The sequence below is a fragment of the Cebus imitator genome, unplaced genomic scaffold (assembly GCF_001604975.1).
Source record: "Cebus imitator isolate Cc_AM_T3 unplaced genomic scaffold, Cebus_imitator-1.0 Scaffold442, whole genome shotgun sequence".
Lineage (NCBI taxonomy): Eukaryota > Metazoa > Chordata > Mammalia > Primates > Cebidae > Cebus > Cebus imitator.
This window is the reverse complement of record NW_016107757.1, coordinates 1249800-1268545: the sequence shown is the minus strand read 5'-3', so window position 1 is coordinate 1268545 and position 18746 is coordinate 1249800. Positions and strand designations below refer to the sequence as shown.

Here is an 18746-nt window from a genome sequence, read left to right as displayed (position 1 = left end):
GGAGGCGGAGGTTGCGGTGAGCCGAGATCGCGCCATTGCACTCCAGCCTGGGTAACAAGAGCGAAACTCCGTCCCAAAAAAAAAAAAAAAAAAGTTACACAGAGAATTTTCCCTTAACACATGGTTAGTTGAGAAGTAAAGACTGTTGAATTGTGACCCCCGCAAAATATGTGTTGACGTCCTAACACCCCAGGCGCCAATAAATTTGACCCTACTTGGAAATAGGGTCTTATAGATGTAATCAAGTTAAAATGAGGTCATTGGAGTGGCCCTAACTTGATAAGTGTCCTTATAAAGAGAGGCACATGGACGTAGAGACACATAGAATACCATGTGACAGGTCGCAATTAAACGGCTACAGCTGTAAACTATGGAATGACTGGGGCTACCAAAAGCTGGAAAAGCCAAAGGCCCCTCCTCTAGAAAACTCAGAGGGAGCATGGCTCTGCTGATTCCTTGATTTCTCCAGAAGTGATAGAGAGCAAATTTCTGTCACTTTAGGCTATGAAGTTTGTGGTACTTTGTTACAGCAGTCCTAGGAAACTATAACATAAACTCTAATGTAGATCTGCTGGTTCTAAGGCTGGTGGTTTTTTTCCTCTCCAAACTCTGCTATCCCAGTTAATTTTAATTCAACTAGAATTTATGGTTATACTGAATTTACAGGAAAAAGTTAAAATGGGAGTAGAGAAATAATTTTTTAAAGGAACTTTTCTGGTAAACGTGAGATAATACATTCCCATGCTTTCTGTAGACACAGTGCTGTACATTTCACTGATGTTCGTCATGAAGATTCTGCAGAACTTCACAGGCATTCAAAATTTTAAGAACACTTTCTGGTTTTCTTTAATAAGACAAGAAATGAGATTTCTACCTTTTCAAGAATGTTCTCAGCAAAAGCCAAGTAATAAGCAAGGTCTGGTCTTGTTAGCAATAGTGGTCAGCAGATGAGACTCCCAGCATTTCTGTTCTGAATGATTCAAGTGTATAGTGGGAGCTACAAAACTAGTTTTCACCAATGTACCATATCCCAATCCCCAAAGAAACTTCCCTCATGGCATTCTGTAGCAGGCAAGGATGAATGAGCACAACACACTGCTGACAAGGCAAAAGGCCTTCCTCACAGAAATCCAGCTGGGCAGATCCGCTGACAAAAGAAGTACTGCCAATATGTACAATTAACACAGCACGAAAGAAGAAAACAAACAAACCCAAAAAACAAAACCAAAATGAAGCCTAAAAGCAGCCACTAGTTCTTAAATACAAGAAAGCAATTTAAAAGGCTATTTTTTTTTCTAAGACTTAAATTATTAGAATATCTAAAGGCAACAGTGCTCCCATTTAGAAGGATAAAAAGCACTCACAACAAGCCATTGTTTCCTTTTAGACACTTAACTGATGTCAGACTTATTTAAAATTAGCCACTGCAAACAACAAAAAACAGCATCCATTTTGCATCTTTAACCATATCCTCCATAAACAAAACTGGCAGTCCTCCTTTTAAAAAAAGGCCTAATACCAGTCAAGAAACCAATAAAACTTGGCCAGGTCCAGTGATTCATGCCTATAGTCCCAGCACTTTGGGAGGCCAACGTGGAAAGACTGCTTGAGGTCAGGAATTCAAGACCAGTCTGATGTACACTCTCTCTACAAAAAATTAAAAATTAGCCAGGCATGGTGGTGTGTGCCGGCAGTCTTAGCTACCCTGGAGGCTGAAGCTAAAGTGAGTCATGTTCTTGCCACTGCACTCCAGCCTGGGTGACAGAGTGAGACCCTATCTCAATAATAATAATAATAATAATAATAATAACAATAATAGTAATAATAAAACAAACAAAAACAACAAAAAAGAAACCAACAAAACCTTTAATATGCTTAATTTTAAAATTAAATGCCCAAAGGTAATACTCTATATTTTTCATATTGCTTTTGGGAAAACAGGCGGATTGATATGTGATCAGTGGGACTTTTTCATATAAGGAAATAAGATAACAACGACCCTCCCCACCATCAAAGAGCTTCACAAATACCTAAACTCCCATATAAGCATTCATTTAAAAAGTGTTATTTCGTATCACAATGACTTTCAAAAGAAAATTAAAGCTAGGTTAAAGTTGTCTTCATGCTTAGTAATATAATAGCTGCATATTGCAACTATAGAATGAGTTTAGAACTACTGGTGAGCAATGGAGATTTCAATTTATATAAAGCACCAGTAAGAGAAAGCAGGAGTCCCCTTTCTCCCCAGGTTAATAAACAGACACACTAGCAATCTGTAGGAAGCAACCAAACAGTAAGGCCAGGAGGAAGCATGGAAGAGAAACCAAAGGAAAACCACAAGGACCTAGAATTTTCCATGAAGTTAAACATCTAGGAAGATACGCTAATGTAGAACAACATACTAAAGATGGCTACAGTGTTAGGCACGAACATAAAGACGTAATATCCATTTTTAAACAACAATTCCATGAAAATATCTAAAAATTACAGAAAAATTACCCAGTACAAAAAAAAGGGGGGGGGGGAGAAAAGGGTATGTGGATAGGAATTCCTAAGTTCAAAGCTACAATGCAGTCTACTAAATTAAAGCCAAAATGACAATTTCCTGAAGAACTGAATCATGTCTGAGCTAACAGCCATCTGCAAGGTGTTAAGTGCTTTCTCAAAAACAAGCACTAATGCAGTGCTCAGAGTAACTCAGAAAAAATTTAAAACAAACAACATACTGGAATGTCTCACTAAATGGCAACATGATAAAGGTATCTGAGCGGGCTAGGATTCTCTCAAAAACGTTAACTTGATTTAATAGTAATCAGGCAAGAGACCAAAAGCTACAAATTATACTTTAGGTGAGTAACAGTTCTCAAAACAAACACTTCAAGGAGCAAGGAAGAACTTTTGGGAATAGTTGTAGAACTGAGATTTGATTAAAACATTTTATTTTGATGGAATTTCATTTTTCCTTTAAACTACCATTTACTTTACCCCATACAAAGACATGGATGGTCTCTGCCCTCAATGATTTCTGAATCCAATTGGAAAAAAGAGAACAAAACAATGAAAGAACAATTAAAACGTAATTCATTAAGAAAAACTATTGTGGTTTCAGCTAGCATTCTATGGACAAAATTAATCCAAGAGACACATTAAAGCATGAGAAAAACCCCATCCAATTCAAAGATAAACAGTTTAACTCTTTTCTTTTTAAAAAAATAAAGGTACAGGGTCTCACTATATTGCTGAGGCTGGTCTTGAACTCCTGCACTTAAGTGATTCTCCTGCCTCAGCCTCCCAAAGTGCTAATATTTTGGCATGAGCCACTGTACTCAGCCAATAATTTAATTTTTAATTATTAAAATTATTCAAGCATGAAGTTAAAGCTGTCTTCATTCCTCAGGTTAGCCTTTTAACGTTTTGGCTCACCATAGCTATTAGCCAATAAATTAAACCAATTTTGAACACCACTGTAAGTTATTATAATGGTAACAAGTAACTGAAATGAGAGATGAAGGAGGGGCAGACTAAGTTATATGATGAAAAAGGTAAGCTTACAAGGTGATTCATTTATTTAACAAATAATGTCCAAAAACTGTATGTCAGGCACTGTTCTAGGAACTAGGGACAGAGAAGTAAACATGCCACAGAGAAGCTTGCCTTCATGAATGAAGCTTATAGTTTAGTAAAGAAGTCCCTTGCTAGACTGGATGGATGCCAGGTAGTCACATGGTCTGTACAAAAAAATAATGCAGAATAAGGAAAAGAATTCCAGATCTCATCAGGATATGAAAGGGACAAGAGATGACTGAAGACTGGACAAAGAGTAAAGCCACTTCTTGGCAGGTGAAGGACTTTTGGAAAAGAAAAATAACAGCAGAACACTGGATACTTAATGAGAATTGTAAAAGTATAGAATTGAAGAAGTTTAATATTCTGTTAACTCATTATTACTCTTATAAATAAGGAGACTTCATAAGGTAGTTTTAAGATGAGTGGAAACCTATGAAAAAGCTTTAAATGTTCAGTTATATTTAGATTCACCTCCTCAGGCTGGGTGTAGTGACTCACACCTGTAATCCCAACGCTTTTGGAGGTCCAGGTGGGCGGATCACTTGAGGCCAGGAGTTTGAGACCAGCCTGGCCAACATGGTGAAACCCCATCTCTACTAAAAATAAAAAAAAAAAAAAAAAAAAAAAAAAAAAAAGTTAGCTGGCCATGGTACTGTGTGCCTGTAATCCCAACTGCTGGGGAGGCTGAAGCAGGAGAATTGCTTGAACACAGGAGGTGGAGGTTGCAGTGAGCCGACACTGCACCATTGCACTCCAGCCTGGGGGACACAGTGAGACTCTGTCACCCACACACAAAAAAGATTCACCTCCTTAAATGTTTGATTATGGAGATAGGTACTACAAATACTGCCTACAGAAGATTATTCCAGTATTTACACAGAAAGGATTAAATAGAGGAGGCAGAGAATACCGGTGACTATTGCAAAACAAGCATGAATAAAGAGGTTCTAAGATTGGGTGAAACTTGTAGAATGCAAGGAGAAGGGTGGATCTAATTATAACAGAGGAACAATTAGTGGGACTTTGTGATTAGATACATGGAGAACAAAGGAATTCAAAAAAGAATTAAAAGTAACATTAACAAATTTAAGATTCTGACTTTCAAATGACTCAGATGCCTATGTTGAGAGACCAAAGCTTCTTTGAGCCATTTCACTGCTGCCTGATTTTATTTTTCTAGTTATCAATTTGCTTCATTTGCTTTTTCAGTAATACTTAAGTACTCATTCCAAATTTTATCTCTCAAATAGAAACTTAAAGATAAAAAGTAATTAGGAAAAGGTATTTCTGTCTGTTTCTTCTCATGTACAAGGCAATTCTGGCACTTTCTGGTGTTTCTGTGAAAGGGTTATGTGGGTTTTAGAAGGCAACAGAACATAAAACCTAGGTTAAGAACAGATGCTGGCTGAGTGCGGTGGCTCACGCCTGTAATCCCAGCACTTTAGGAGGCTGAGGTGGGTGCATTGCTAGAGCTCAGGAGTTCAAGAACGCCCTGGGCAACATGGCAAAACTCCATCTCTACAGAAAATACAAAAATTAGCCAGGTGTGGTGGCACACACCTGTAATCTCAGCTACTCAGGAGGCCAAGGCAGGAGAATGGCTTCAACTTGGGAGGTGGAAGTTGCAGTGAGCCAAGATCATACCACTGTACTCCAGGGTGACAAGGAGAGACCCTGTCTCAAACAAAACAAAACAAAACAAGAGCAGATGCTAGTCAACTAGCAATTTTTTTTTTTTTTTTTTTTTGGAGATGAAGTTTTGCTCCTGTCACCCAGTCTGGAGTGCTACGTGTGCGATCTTGGCTCAATGTAATCTCTGCCTCCTGGGTTCAAGCAATTCTCCTGCCTTAGCCTCCCGAGTAGCTAGGATTACAGGTGTGTGCCACCATGCCCAGCAAATTTTTGTATTTTTAGTAGAGACAGGGTTTCACCATGTTGACTGGGCTGAACTCCTGACCTCAGATGATCTACCCACCTGGGCCTCCGAAAGCGCTGGGATTACAGGTGTGAGCCATCGTGCCCAGCCAACAAGCAATTTTTTAAAGGTAGACTTTTGCTGACATTAAAAAAAAAAAAAAAAAAAAAAGCAAAACTCATACACAATGTTTCCAGGTTGAAGGTATTACCCAAAATTGTAGAGGATATTCTTTACAACTACAGTAGTTACACCGTGAATGTGTAAATGTGGTTTACAATCTAGCAGAAAAACCTAAGGAATCTGCAGTGTGTTCATTGCTGACAAAAGAAGATGGTGCTACTGTATTGGCCATTAAGGGCTCAGTCCCACTAGAAGACAGTGGTAAAAATGAACACTGGACTAGGAATCAGAGACACCTGGGGATAAGTTGATTTCACCACTTAATTAGTTGAAGAACCTTTCCAGGTCTGTTTTCTTTACCTATAAAATGTGACGGTGACAGAAGACCCATCCAACTTAAAAGAATCAGGTAAAATAATGTATGTGAAAGTAATTGGAAATTGTCTGATAGTATCCAAGCTTATGGTAGCAATATATTCTGACAAGAGCCAGCAAATCAAGATGCATTTTGGGTGAAGGGTTTAACTACATATCAGGAAAAAAACTTCTGAAGTCAAGGTCTCTACTAAGTCTTTAGCATGGACTACAGCTTTAAAAAAATTACTTAAATACGTTTAGGTTTCTATCACTTAGTTTCTTATAGTAAAAAAAAAATTAATTTTTAAAGTAAATGATACATATCTGAAGTTAAATGTACAAAAAACCAAAGGACATGAAAAAGACATAATTGTATATCAAGAAAACATCTGCAACAGACAGGGAAATTATCAGTATACTTCTTTAAAGGTTATCAAGTTAAACCTGTAATCGGAATACTGCTGGTAAAAAGTTCAGCAGTGGTTACTATAAATACTCATAGTCTTTTATAAAAATGAATGCATAAAAACTGACATAAAAGTATGACTGTGTCAATTACCCTGACTCTAAGCTATTTTCAATTGTCACTGTAAATACTTAACTGATTAAAGAACAAGAAAACAGTCATTTTTAACATGGATAAAGGGAGGTGACAAAAAAGAAAGGCACATGGGTAAATGTATTAATTGCAACCAACATGAATTTTACCTCTTAAAACAGAACTAAATTCACTACCTACTCTCAGCCAACAGTTATCAATTTATTAAGAGATGTCATATTTTAAAAGGCTGAAATATGAAAGGATTGCCTATGCTTAACTAGTCTATGAAATACAGTCCACAGTTTCACTTTCTGTGGTTTCAGTTACCCAAAGTGAATCATGGTATGAATATAGGTAAGTAGAGGATAATAAGACAGTTCAAGAGAGATAAAGGCAGAGATGGAGAGAGCAAGCATGTCTATGAGCAACAGCACACATTAATACAATTTTTATTATAGTGTATTGTTACTGTTCTATTTTATTATTCATTATTCTCTTACTGTGCTTAATTTATAAATTAACCTTTATCATAGTTATGTATATATAGCATATATATGGGTCAGTACTATCCCATTTTCAGGCTTCCATTGTGGGTCTTGGAACATAACCCCCAAAGAGAAGAGGGGACTACTGTGTGTAGAGACTAGATTCAAATTGGATTAAATAAACTAATTGTGGCAATGGAAGACTGTATGCTTTGGCAAATGTGACACATATGCTTTCAAGTGGGAGGGGAATAACAAGTCCATTAATCAAATGCTCATTCAAGTGTTTTCAAATAAGCATTAAACACATACAGTAACCAACTGGTTAGCATTAGAAACCATTTGAGAAAAGGAAGAGTGTTCTAACAATTGCATTTAATTAACTATTTCTTAGTGTCAAACAGTATGAGTAGAGCTGCAGGCAGAGAAGGATAAGCCATCCTATCACTTCACAAGGGCCTCATCCCAGAATATGCCACCAGAGATGTGAATAACAAAGGAATATCCTATTTCTTCTAACCGTAACAGGTAAAACCTTAAAAATAAAAAAATCAGATTATCCTAATGCAACAATAATGGGATAAAAAACAATGTATACTTATGGTTTATTTTTAGGAACTGGGAGAGAAAAGCCTTAGAAACAAGAGGAAAGTCACTGGATTAAACAATCTGGTTTAGCATGACATTTCAAGCTTCTTGACTCCTCTTATTGGCTTGTTTTTGAACCCAATCCTCAGTGGCAGAAAGTTTTCTAATGAAAAAATAATATCCAAAACTTTGTGGAGACTTGCCAAGAGTTTCCCAACATACCCTGCTGTAGCATCATTCTAGCCATTAGCCAAGAACTATAAAGCTCTTGAGTTAATGGTTTTGAGGGGTTAACAAAGGATAGTAATGCCAGAATCATGAAGAAGAAGAAGGCTCCTTAATCTCAGAAAAATCATCCTCTGGATCCACCAACTGTAAGTCATCAAGAATTTTCCATCTTTAGTATTTGCTATCTACTTATCCTTTTCCTCCAAATAATCAATATTCCTAAAAGCTCTTATATAAGAAAGATATGATGCAAGCAATATCCATAATGAAGAAGAAAAGTGCTAGTAACTTGTTTCTCAAGTTGTGTAAAAGGGTTTTTTTAGTATCATATTCCTTCAAAATCAAGCACATTACCACAGTTACATGTAGTGTATAATACCTGTGCTCCTGATACAGGGCCAAAGGGGTTTGGTGGTCTCATGACAGGCTGGCTGTATATTAAGGTGGGCTGCGTCATTACAGGGACACTTCCCATTTGTGGAGGCTAAAAAATGAGAAATACCAGGTTAAAAGATATTGACTCTCATCTTCCTTATAAGTAAATAACAATGACAACCGGGATGACAGGTCCTAGTATCTTTGCTTGACTCAAAACATATTCCTCTGAATATAAGTAAGACTAATAGCTACAAACTTTCAAGAGTATTTTTCTTTTCTTTTGGTATGTAAAGTCTTTAACATGCTCATTTTAAAAATGTGGTAACAAAGCCTAACTTTTTCTATTCAATAAGTTGCAAAATTTAAACTTTACTGTAGTACAACAGATAAAATAATTTAGACTCAGAGCCTTCTAAAATTTGCAAATTTGTCAGGTTTAGACATTAAAAAAACTTAAGACTTTGTCTTTGCTGCTAAGATATTTCAAAGTAAATTGCCTTTGTATAAATCAAGTTCTTATGCCATTATGCAAGTGATCACAAGTGAAGACAGTTGATTCTTTGAATAAGCCTGCTCTAGTTCTTCCATTTTATTTGACGTAAGAATCAAGACAGAGCTCAAATTACACAGCAGAGGTTAATTCCTTCTTGAGTAACTGAAAATAGAATCTCAACCAAATGTTTCTTTAAAAATCACCGTTACAGTGTATAAAATTAACCTACTAAGTGACAATACCTAGTGTAAAAATAATACAGATACAGACTCATGTTTTAGTTAAATTGCAATGCTTTAAAATGTTTCTTTTAAAGAAGTTCTACTATCGTTTCAAGTAGACTACTATTTGCATTTAGAGCTTCGTTTTAAGTTTACGGACTGAGTTTCTCAGCAGACTTTTTTTTTTTTTGAGATGGAGTCTCTTTCTGTCACCCAGGCTAGAGTGCAGTGATGCGATCTTGGCTCACTACAACCTCCGCCTTCCGAGTTCAGGTGATTCTCCTGCCTCAGCCTCCCTAGTAGCTGGGACTACAGGTGCGTGCCACCACGCCCAGCAAATTTTTGTATTTTTAGTCTCGAACTCCCAACCTCAGGTGATCCGCCCACCTTGGCCTCCCGAAGTGCTGGGATTACAGGCATACATCACTGCACCTGACCTCATCAGACATTTTAATGCAATGACCTGTGGAAAAAAGCTGTGAAACTTTTCCACATTATGAAAGGAGTTACTTCCATATCATATATATAAAGAAGTAACATAGCAGGCACAGTAGCAAGACAAGGAACATAGTGTTGGCTTCTTCCAGGAAAAGTTCCTCAAATACATTATACCAGCGGGTTGAACCCACTAGCACCAATTGTTATCTAAGTGAGTCTCTATACACTGAGAGTTGGAAAAGTAAGGGCAATCTAACATGCACATTGTGGCATTTTGAAAGGCTAAAAGACTGTTTTTTGTAATGTAATAATTATTGTCATAGGAAAATTTCTCTAGCCTTTATCAGACTTAAATTTACCTCTATACAATTCAAGAATTAATCCCTCCCATGCCCTACAATATTAAGGTTATAAGACCTCACTGGTATTTAACATATAGTCACAGCAACAAAGGCTTAGAATTAACATTAATGTTTGAAATATAAAATGGTCAGCCAAGTTACGAGGAGAAAAATAAACCAAGTAATAATATGAACATTAATGCATAAGATCTCTAGTATAATGATTATTCTAGAAATACTTATGAAACCAATGCTATGGTTCCACTCTGATAGGTACTAGGGCTAGGGATATGAGGAGCACTAAATTCTTTTTTAGATTAAATTCTAATGAAAGTATGTTAAATATGAATATATATATATATATATATACACATATATATATATATATATATTTTTTTTTTTAACAAAAGCTGTACCTGGGAAAATACTTACAATTCCATATCCTATCATGCCTGTTGGTGTAGTAGCAGGATAGGCCATTACAGGGGGTGCCTAACATAGTGAAAGGAAAAATAAAAAAAAAGTATAACTCATGTGTGTCAACTGAGTTCAAGTAATTAGTAGCTGTAGTTCCACTAAAAAGAATTGCTAAGACAGCTGTGAGTAAGTGACACTTGTGATCATTAAGAACTGTCAATTAATGGTCAGTGAAAAAAAGTGTCTCAAAATTAGCAGAAAAGCAGATTTATTAGAAGGGAAAATATACCACTTAGATACAGCAGTGATCTAAGATTTTATCATGCTTTTTACAGCTTTAAAAATCTTTAGATTTCAAAAAATATCGTCAGTAGTTCTAAAATTTAAAGGTTACCACTATCATAAAAAATGTTTACCAAGAAAAAGTATTATCGAATGTTTTCTTAGTTAGGTACCTGTTTTCTTTAGCATTCAAAGAAAAAAATGTAGAAATCTAAAATCAATTAATAACCTAATCTTTCAAAAAGTTACTTTCTAAGGACCTCACTCACTCTTTTCAAAGAACTCCAAAGGTTTCAAACTACTATTGAGTATGACTATTTCTATGAACCAGAGTTCTTATATAGAGGGTGTATGTTAGCTTTCTTTCTAATTTATTACAAAAATTATTTAAGAGTAGCAATCAATTAGGTCAGTTTATGCTTTCATGTTTAAAAGAACCATCTACCAACCACTAAGATGTTTAAGTTCCCCTCTTCCTACCACTTTGATGATCTGTAAACATACAATTTGAGAACAGAATCGTTTTAGATATAGTTGCTGTCTTAACAACATTTCCTGTGTTTCTCATAATGAAAACTGAAATTGAATACAGGTGAAAGACCAATAACACTGCTAAAACATAAAATAACTGAAATTATATGGCAATTTGAACATATGCATGGAGAAGTTAAATGAAATATAACTCTTAAAAAATAACACTAAAGTGAATAGTTATGTTTAGTATTTGGGTGAGCGTGTAGGGCTTATTGGTCTCTCCCTACTTAAAAACGAAGATCTGCAAGAGCAGTAGACAAACTGCCAAGAATAGCAGAAGCCTGTAAGATTTCATGCAGTTGTTATTTTAAACATTACCACAATCAACATTTCCCTTCATTCAGAAGTCATCAAGTGCATAGTGGCAGCACAAGATACACACACAGACACCCAGCCATCTGGCAGCAAATGGCGGAATAGTAAGCAAGAAAAAAAATCGGTATTTCCCATGCCACCATCAGAATCAATTCTACAACACACCCATGAAATCAGTAGATGCTAGGAAGAATTTCTGGCATATTGAAAATCTGAATGTGAAAACAAGTAATAGCTGAAAGGTTATGAGATTCTGCTACAGCAGTGGTTAATAGCATGCCAATTTATTGCAAAAAGGCTAGTTTTTGGTCACTTACGTATTGTGGAAAATGCATGCCATTCTGTTTTTCCCAGGGAGAACAATTACATAATGCAATAACACTGGATTAGAACAAGTACTTACACAACAGAAAATACACAGAGAGTATTTTAGTTCACATGTACATTCACTAACTACCTAAAATCCCTTGTATCTAATGAAAGAACATCTATACTAAAACACTATCAAGGTTGACAAGGGAAAGGTAGTCTTTGGCCTCATTTCTTTATACAAAAAACAGTTTATTGATTATAAGTATCACTAAAACATCAATTCTATCAATAATGTCAACAGTGCAAAATTTTGGGTATCCCATCCACAGGGTTGCATCAGATGTCTACCACAGGAAAAAAAACAAGCATTAATTAAAAGAATTTGTAGGCCAGGCGCGGTGGCTCAAGCCTGTAATCCCAGCACTTTGGGAGGCCGAGGTGGGTGGATCACGAGGTCAAGAGATCGAGACCATCCTGGTCAACATGGTGAAACCCCGTCTCTACTAAAAATACAAAAAATTAGCTGGGCATGGTGGTGCGTGCCTGTAATCCCAGCTACTCAGGAGGCTGAGGCAGGAGAATTGCCTGAACCCAGGAGGCGGAGGTTGCGGTGAGCCGAGATCGCGCCATTGCACTCCAACCTGGGGAACATGAGTGAAACTCCGTCTCAAAAAAAAAAAAAAAAAGAATTTGTAGTATAATATATATTTTAATAAAATTCCAATGAATTTGTGTTAAATTAAAAAAACACTGAAAAACCTTGACAGTGTTTAAGGATTAATAAAAAGGTTAGAAATGTAAAGAAATGTCAAAAGCAGCAGTTTATCTTAAGTTGTGAATCACATGATCAGCCCCAAACATTACCCATTAAAAACTCCATAAAATACATACAAAGATTTTAGCGAAATCCTTAGGAGATGATACACATTACCATATATAATACAGCAAGATAAGTACTGCTATCTTATCAACTTAAATACAAATTCTAAATGGCTACCTATTTTAGTAGTCAATCTTAAATGCTATCTATAAACTAATATTGTACATAGATTAATACTAACAATATAAAACAAGAAAATATTCACTATATTTTAATGTCAGCATTGGTATTTATATCATTTCTCACACATCATCAATGTCATAATTCACACACAAGACCATAAAATCCACTACTCTAAACTCCTATCATACCCTAGTCAGTGAAGTGTGTTATAGTGGAAAGGAGGCTGGATTTAGAGTCAAAGAGATGAATTTCAACTTAAATCTGCTTTTCAACTGCTTTGCACTTAGGGAAAAAAAAAAATCTCACAGAGCTTTATCTTTAAAAGTGGGGTGCTATCTCCTCCAATGCCCTCAAGAAAGCAACATTTACAGGTTTAAGATTTTGTGTCTAAAAATCTAAACAATTTAAATGCAAAGTTTTAAAATCAGTGATGTTAGGCTGGGTGAGGTGGCTCATGCCTGTAATCCTAGCCTGGCCAACAAGGTGAAACCCCGCCTCTACTAAAAATACAAAAATTAGCTGGGCATGGTGGTGGGTCCCTGTAATCCCAGCTATTCAGAAGGCTGAAGCAGGAGAATCATTTTAACCTAGGAGATGGAGGTTGCAGTGAGCTGAGATCAAGCCACTGCACTGCAGCCTGGGCAACAGAGCAAGACTGCATCTCAAAAAAATTAATAAATACAAAATCATAAAATTAGTGATGGTAGTGAACACTATCTATTAAAAAAAATTACTGCCTTAAAAAGGTAGCTAAATCACAATATTACTTTCCATTTATAAAGTCTGAGCTATATGATAAAATGCACAATTTTTTATAAACATACTATTTTTAGTTCAGTTGTACCAATTTTAACCTATCATTAACCCACAGAAAACAGGGCAGTGCTCTGCAAGTGGCTAAAAGGACAATGGTGGCCTCTAACAGTAATAACAAAGCTATTAGAAATGTGCAGTCCGTGTGATTAAAACACAGCTACTAGCCTACTGTCTGAAGAACGAATGTTTCAAACTTTTCCACAAGAAGCAGTTTTCATTGACTGATGAAGATTTGTTGGATTGGTAAGACAGAAACTGGCCAAGGACAGAAGAATAGCCATAAAGCTATTCTGGGCCTACCGTATCTTACTGTAATTAAAAACATTACTAAAAACCTCTTCATTACAAGATGCTAATCATTTCATTAGCAAAAACAGTTAATCCTCATTATTCATGGATTTCATATCTGTAAAATCACCTGCTTGATAAATTTTGTGACACCAAAAATCAATACTCTTGGTGCTTTCGAGGCCATTCATGCTCATTTGCAGAGTGGCAAAAGTCTGATTCATCCAATACAGTTTACTTCCATCTGAGATGGAACAAAGGACACTCTGCCTTGGCCCAGCTCTCACCCCAGACCAAAGGATAGAGAAGGGGGATGGGGAGTCCATCATACTGCAAGAAACTATGACTCTGAGGCCAGTTGGACAGGGCTAAAATTCCAACTCTGGCACCAGTTAGTGCAACAGTTGTAGGCAAGTCACTTAATATTTCTGAACTTTATTTCCTCTTTCGTAAAATAAATAAAAAAAAGAATCTACTAGAACGAGGTTTTCTAAAATGATCATCTATGTGACATATGCATATATGTATGTATTTCCCGTAGAGAGGGTTCGGCATTCATTAATACAGTGTTTGGGGTGACTTTAATTACTTAACTGCCACAGATAATGAGAATCAACTGTATAAGTTATATGACATATATATAATTGTCAAATATATTGTCATTTATATAAATTACATGGCAAAATCCGAGCAAGTATAGTTTCTTTACCACTAATGAAATGAGAAAATTTTGTATTTTAGACAAATAAATAAAAAATTTGAGGTCAGTAATACAGAGTAGTAATTAAGGACATATGTTCTACAGTTAGGCTGCCTAGGTTCTAAAAATCCAACTAATCATTTAAGATCTCTGTAATCCTGAGCATATTAGTTAATAACTCTGTGCCTCCACTTCCTCATCTGTAAAATGGGGATTATAATAGTTACTAGCACATGGGTTAACAAGAGAATTATCCAAAATAAAACTGCATTATCATTTACTGGAATGATGCCTGGCACAAAGTAATCCTTAAATACATGTTAGCCATTAAGATGTACCCGGCAAATACAGGCAACCAGCTTGCTTTAACAGAAGTACAAATTACTTATACTTCTAAAACTCGGTAACAATTTATGCCTATCACTTTAAAAACATTTTCATGTTACATATTTAACTAAATTATTCATGTGTTAGGGTATCAGGAGCTTTTTCAACTCACCATTGTTGCAGCATTCCAAGCCGTTGTTGGTGCAACCTTTGGTTGCCAGTTAGATCCTCCAGTTAACTTCTTTTCACCTGGCTGACTCCAATTTACATCACTTTAAATAAACATAAGTGAGAATATTAAAAGTCTCTAATTATAACGTTTCCTTAACTATATATTTCTAATGAACAGAGTACTGAAGATGCAGACTTGAGGCTGGGGGCGGTGCTCATGCCAGTAATCCCATCACTTTGGGAGGCCAAGGTAGCGGAGGTCAGGAGTTTGAGACCAGTCTGGGCAACATGGTGAAACCCCATCTCTACTAAAAATACAAAAATTAGCCGGGCTTGGTGACCCGTGCCTATAATCCCAGCTACTAGAGAGGCTGAAACAGGAGAACTGCTTGAACCTTGGGCAGTGGAGGTTGCAGTGAGCCAAGATTGCACCGCTACACTCCAGCCAGGGCGACAGAGTGAGACTGTGTCTCTCACACACACACACACACACACACACACACACACACACACACACTGTGACACACTGTGACACACACACACACACACACACACACACACACACACACACACACACAAGCAGACTTGACATCTCTATACATATTTTTGAGACAAAAGCCAAATCAACCTCTAAATGACACATGGAAAAAAAAAAGTGTGTATTAAAAACTCACTTCTTAGTGGTTCCATTTCCGATGCCAAGATCTAGAAAAGGAGAAAAAGAAAGCATTTTATAACACTAGACTCAGTTTAATAAAAACCATAAAAGAAGATTAAAGTATCCAAAGACTACTTACTGCCCACAAGGTTGGCTAAAGATGAATCCAAGTCATCAGATACTAACTTGTTAGGCGGGAGTTTGGCAACAGGAAGACTCTGGTTCTGAGAGGCCACTGTTGGTTTGAGAAGTCCACCTAGTTCATCAAAGCCTTAAAGTTACAAACAGATGAAATAGAATTTGTAAGGAACTTTATGATGCTATGGCTTTCTAAAGGAGGTCTCTGCCTTTTCTCCTTGTTTGTTCACTGGAAAAATTATCCAAAAAGTACACATTAGTAAATGTCTTTAAGTGGAAAATGGAGAAATTCACCACTTCATAGTGAACTGACTGAGAAGGCTATATTTGTTTTGACAAATCATTTCTCTTATTTCATGAGAAAATTACATTAGGGTTAAAGGGGATAAGAGAGAAGTATTATAAAAGGGAAAAAAGGAATGTAATTCTCCTGCTTGCCCAGCAAAATTTTACCAAGACTCACTTATATCTAAAGCAATACAGGTTAAAAAATACCTCTCTGGAACTTTGAAAAGAGTTCCTTTTACATTAAGAAATAAGATTTAATAGATCTCTTTTTTTTTTAAAAAGCAGAGAATGTAAGAGTGAACCACATCTAAGAAACTGCTAAACACAGTAATTGCATTAAGCGTCCATCTAGTAAATGAGGTCAATTCTTAAAAATGAAAATAAAATTCTTTAAGTTTTCCTCACCCAAGGATAGAAAATAAAAGAAAATCCAATGAAATAAACCCTCTATGGGACTCAAAAGTATGATCTAAGAATATTAGAATCTGAAAAATAAAGTCACCAAAGATGATAGTTCATAACAATGATTGGTCTATATTCCCAGGCAAGACAAACTAAAATCTAATGCATCAAAAAAGTATAATCATAAACCTCCTAGTACACAGAAAAAGATAAATTCTTAATCCATAAATATTCTTTATAAGTTTGCTTCTTACTTTTTAGAGGATAACTAATTTTATGTTATAAAATTAAGAACATCTTAATATATTCTCTCTAAATAGCTAAAAGTTAATTACTAACCAAAATCAAAGGCCATCCCATGGTAAGAACAGAATTATGAGTGTCAAAGTTTTATAGGCACTTCAAATTAACAAGGTATTAATAAAAACACAAAGTAGAAACCTGGCTCTACAGATCTAGTCTATAAAGTTCCTTTAAGACAAATGAACCCTAATAAGAATCATTCATAAAACAATACCAAGCTCCTGTACTCACAGGCCTGACATTTAATACATTCTAATTGTTTATACACAGACTATTTAAATCAGTCAATTTCATATATTTAGATAGAATAAGGTTTTCATTCCTTTCAGTAAAGGTAAAAATTCTATATCTAAAAAGGCACAACATCTACACATAGTCACTAGCAACTTAGCATTCTACAGAGCTAAATCTCTTTTTCTCTCTTACTTTGCTCTAGGAAAAACAAAATTTTCCCAGTGTCTAAATTGGCACCAATAAAAGAATAATGACTAAACAGCTCCCTGAAGTTCTCATCTAGTGCCTGAGGGGGTGGGGACAATTTCTTTGGCTACCCCAATTTAATGTACTTAAACATTTAAAAAGCAGCATTATTTTTCCTTAAACAGATTAGGACATTATAATATTTCAATAATTTTTTTCTTACCCCCAGAATCTACAATAACATTTGTAGATTTATTTCCAAACACAGATTCAAAGTCAACATTAAGGCCAGCTGAAGGGTGTGGCTGTGCAACTGGAGAAGGAGTGAATCCTGAGAAAACCAAAATGGAAAAAAGCTCAATTATTTAATAACTCTGCATTTATAGCTATTTAATAATGATGACAATAGCATGGAAAATGCAGTATATTCCCCAAACAAAAACAAAGCCAATTATGCAAGCAAAATGTTTTCTGTATCACATTTTTTGTAGTGATTGGGTTTTCCCTAACAAAATCATCCTACTGACAAAACAAACAAATGAGCAACTGACACTGAACTGCAAATGTGCTTCATTACAGAAATTTTTTTTATCTTTTACCTTAGTTTTGTATGCTGATAATCTTTAAAAAACTAAACATATCTAAAATAAGATTTTTCATGAAGCAAAATATATATGCAATGCAAGCGATCAGTGGGGAATGCAATAAGAATTCTGTGGTGCTTAAAAAAAAAAAGTATCAAACTTTTCAGTAACCCCAAGATAAAAGTTTTTCTCCCTCCCACCTACCCATTTTCCATATTTCTCTCCATCCTTCCTTCAACAGTTAATCAAATGCTAAATAGCTTAAGTTCAGTGATGGGATTCTGAATGTTGCAACTCACTAATCCTTATGTCCACCTGTATCCATGTGCTTTTAGAACACCAGAGAAAAAAGATATGCCACTTTCAATTGCCAACCACCCTCTAACTTCAACTTATTACTTGCAACATAGGGCTGACAAGCATAAACTCAAGCATACTAACTAAGCTGATACTACTCTAAAAAACAAAACCATAACAGACTATTCTTTCTTGCCTGTGTTACACCGATACTAGTGTTATTACAGACAATAAGCTCATGCCTTTAAGATCACCTATATTAGAAGGTTAACAACTACACCATTAAGGAGAAGTTAAACTTTTGGAGTCCTAAACTTAGGATCCCTCTCTTTCTCACCTCTATTCTAGTCAGAATCTCGCTTTGAATTCTCAGTGTTTAACACCAGGATGTAAAGAAGTACAATGATGTCATGTTGTACTAGAAAGACTGATCTTAAAGAAAACTGTAAAAAGTAGGACAAGATTTGGTGAGATGTCCAAGAAGGTCCTCAAAGACAGAAAAAGCCAGTAAACAATGATTATTATTAATGACCAATACAAGCTGATACATATTAATGATACTACTTTAAAGTAGCACTTTACACATCCTATAATGACTATTTTGTAGCGCACACATTTTTAGAGAATGAACCAGTTTGATCTTGCTACATAATCACTTAACCCTTAAACTACTAGAAACTCAAAGACATTGGTCATACAACGGGAACATAAACACTATCAAAATATGAAATAATTCAGTATATAAATCTTGACTGTTCATCAAAACGATCCAAGAATCCTAGACTTACCAATTTAATAATATTTTAAAGTGTGCAA

General features: G+C 35.7%; 1 protein-coding gene across 29 annotated transcripts in view; it reads right to left on the bottom strand.

The window, feature by feature from the left end:
• The window catches only part of PICALM (phosphatidylinositol binding clathrin assembly protein), a 107285-nt gene that overhangs the window by 9588 nt on the left and 78951 nt on the right, over positions 1-18746 (bottom strand). For 6 of the 29 annotated variants that reach the window (XM_037732131.1, XM_037732120.1, XM_037732123.1 and 3 more), the window contains 8 exons: positions 17273-17380; positions 15638-15769; positions 15515-15545; positions 14842-14941; positions 11541-11564; positions 10108-10167; positions 8184-8288; positions 2986-3031 (listed from right to left, as the gene is read on the bottom strand). In XM_037732131.1, coding sequence (XP_037588059.1) covers positions 2986-3031; positions 8184-8288; positions 10108-10167; positions 11541-11564; positions 14842-14941; positions 15515-15545; positions 15638-15769; positions 17273-17380 — 606 coding nt within the window. The remainder of the gene's footprint in view (positions 1-2985; positions 3032-8183; positions 8289-10107; positions 10168-11540; positions 11565-14841; positions 14942-15514; positions 15546-15637; positions 15770-17272; positions 17381-18746) is intronic. The other 23 variants (XM_037732137.1, XM_017510667.2, XM_017510657.2 and 20 more) reach the window with 10 other exon arrangements.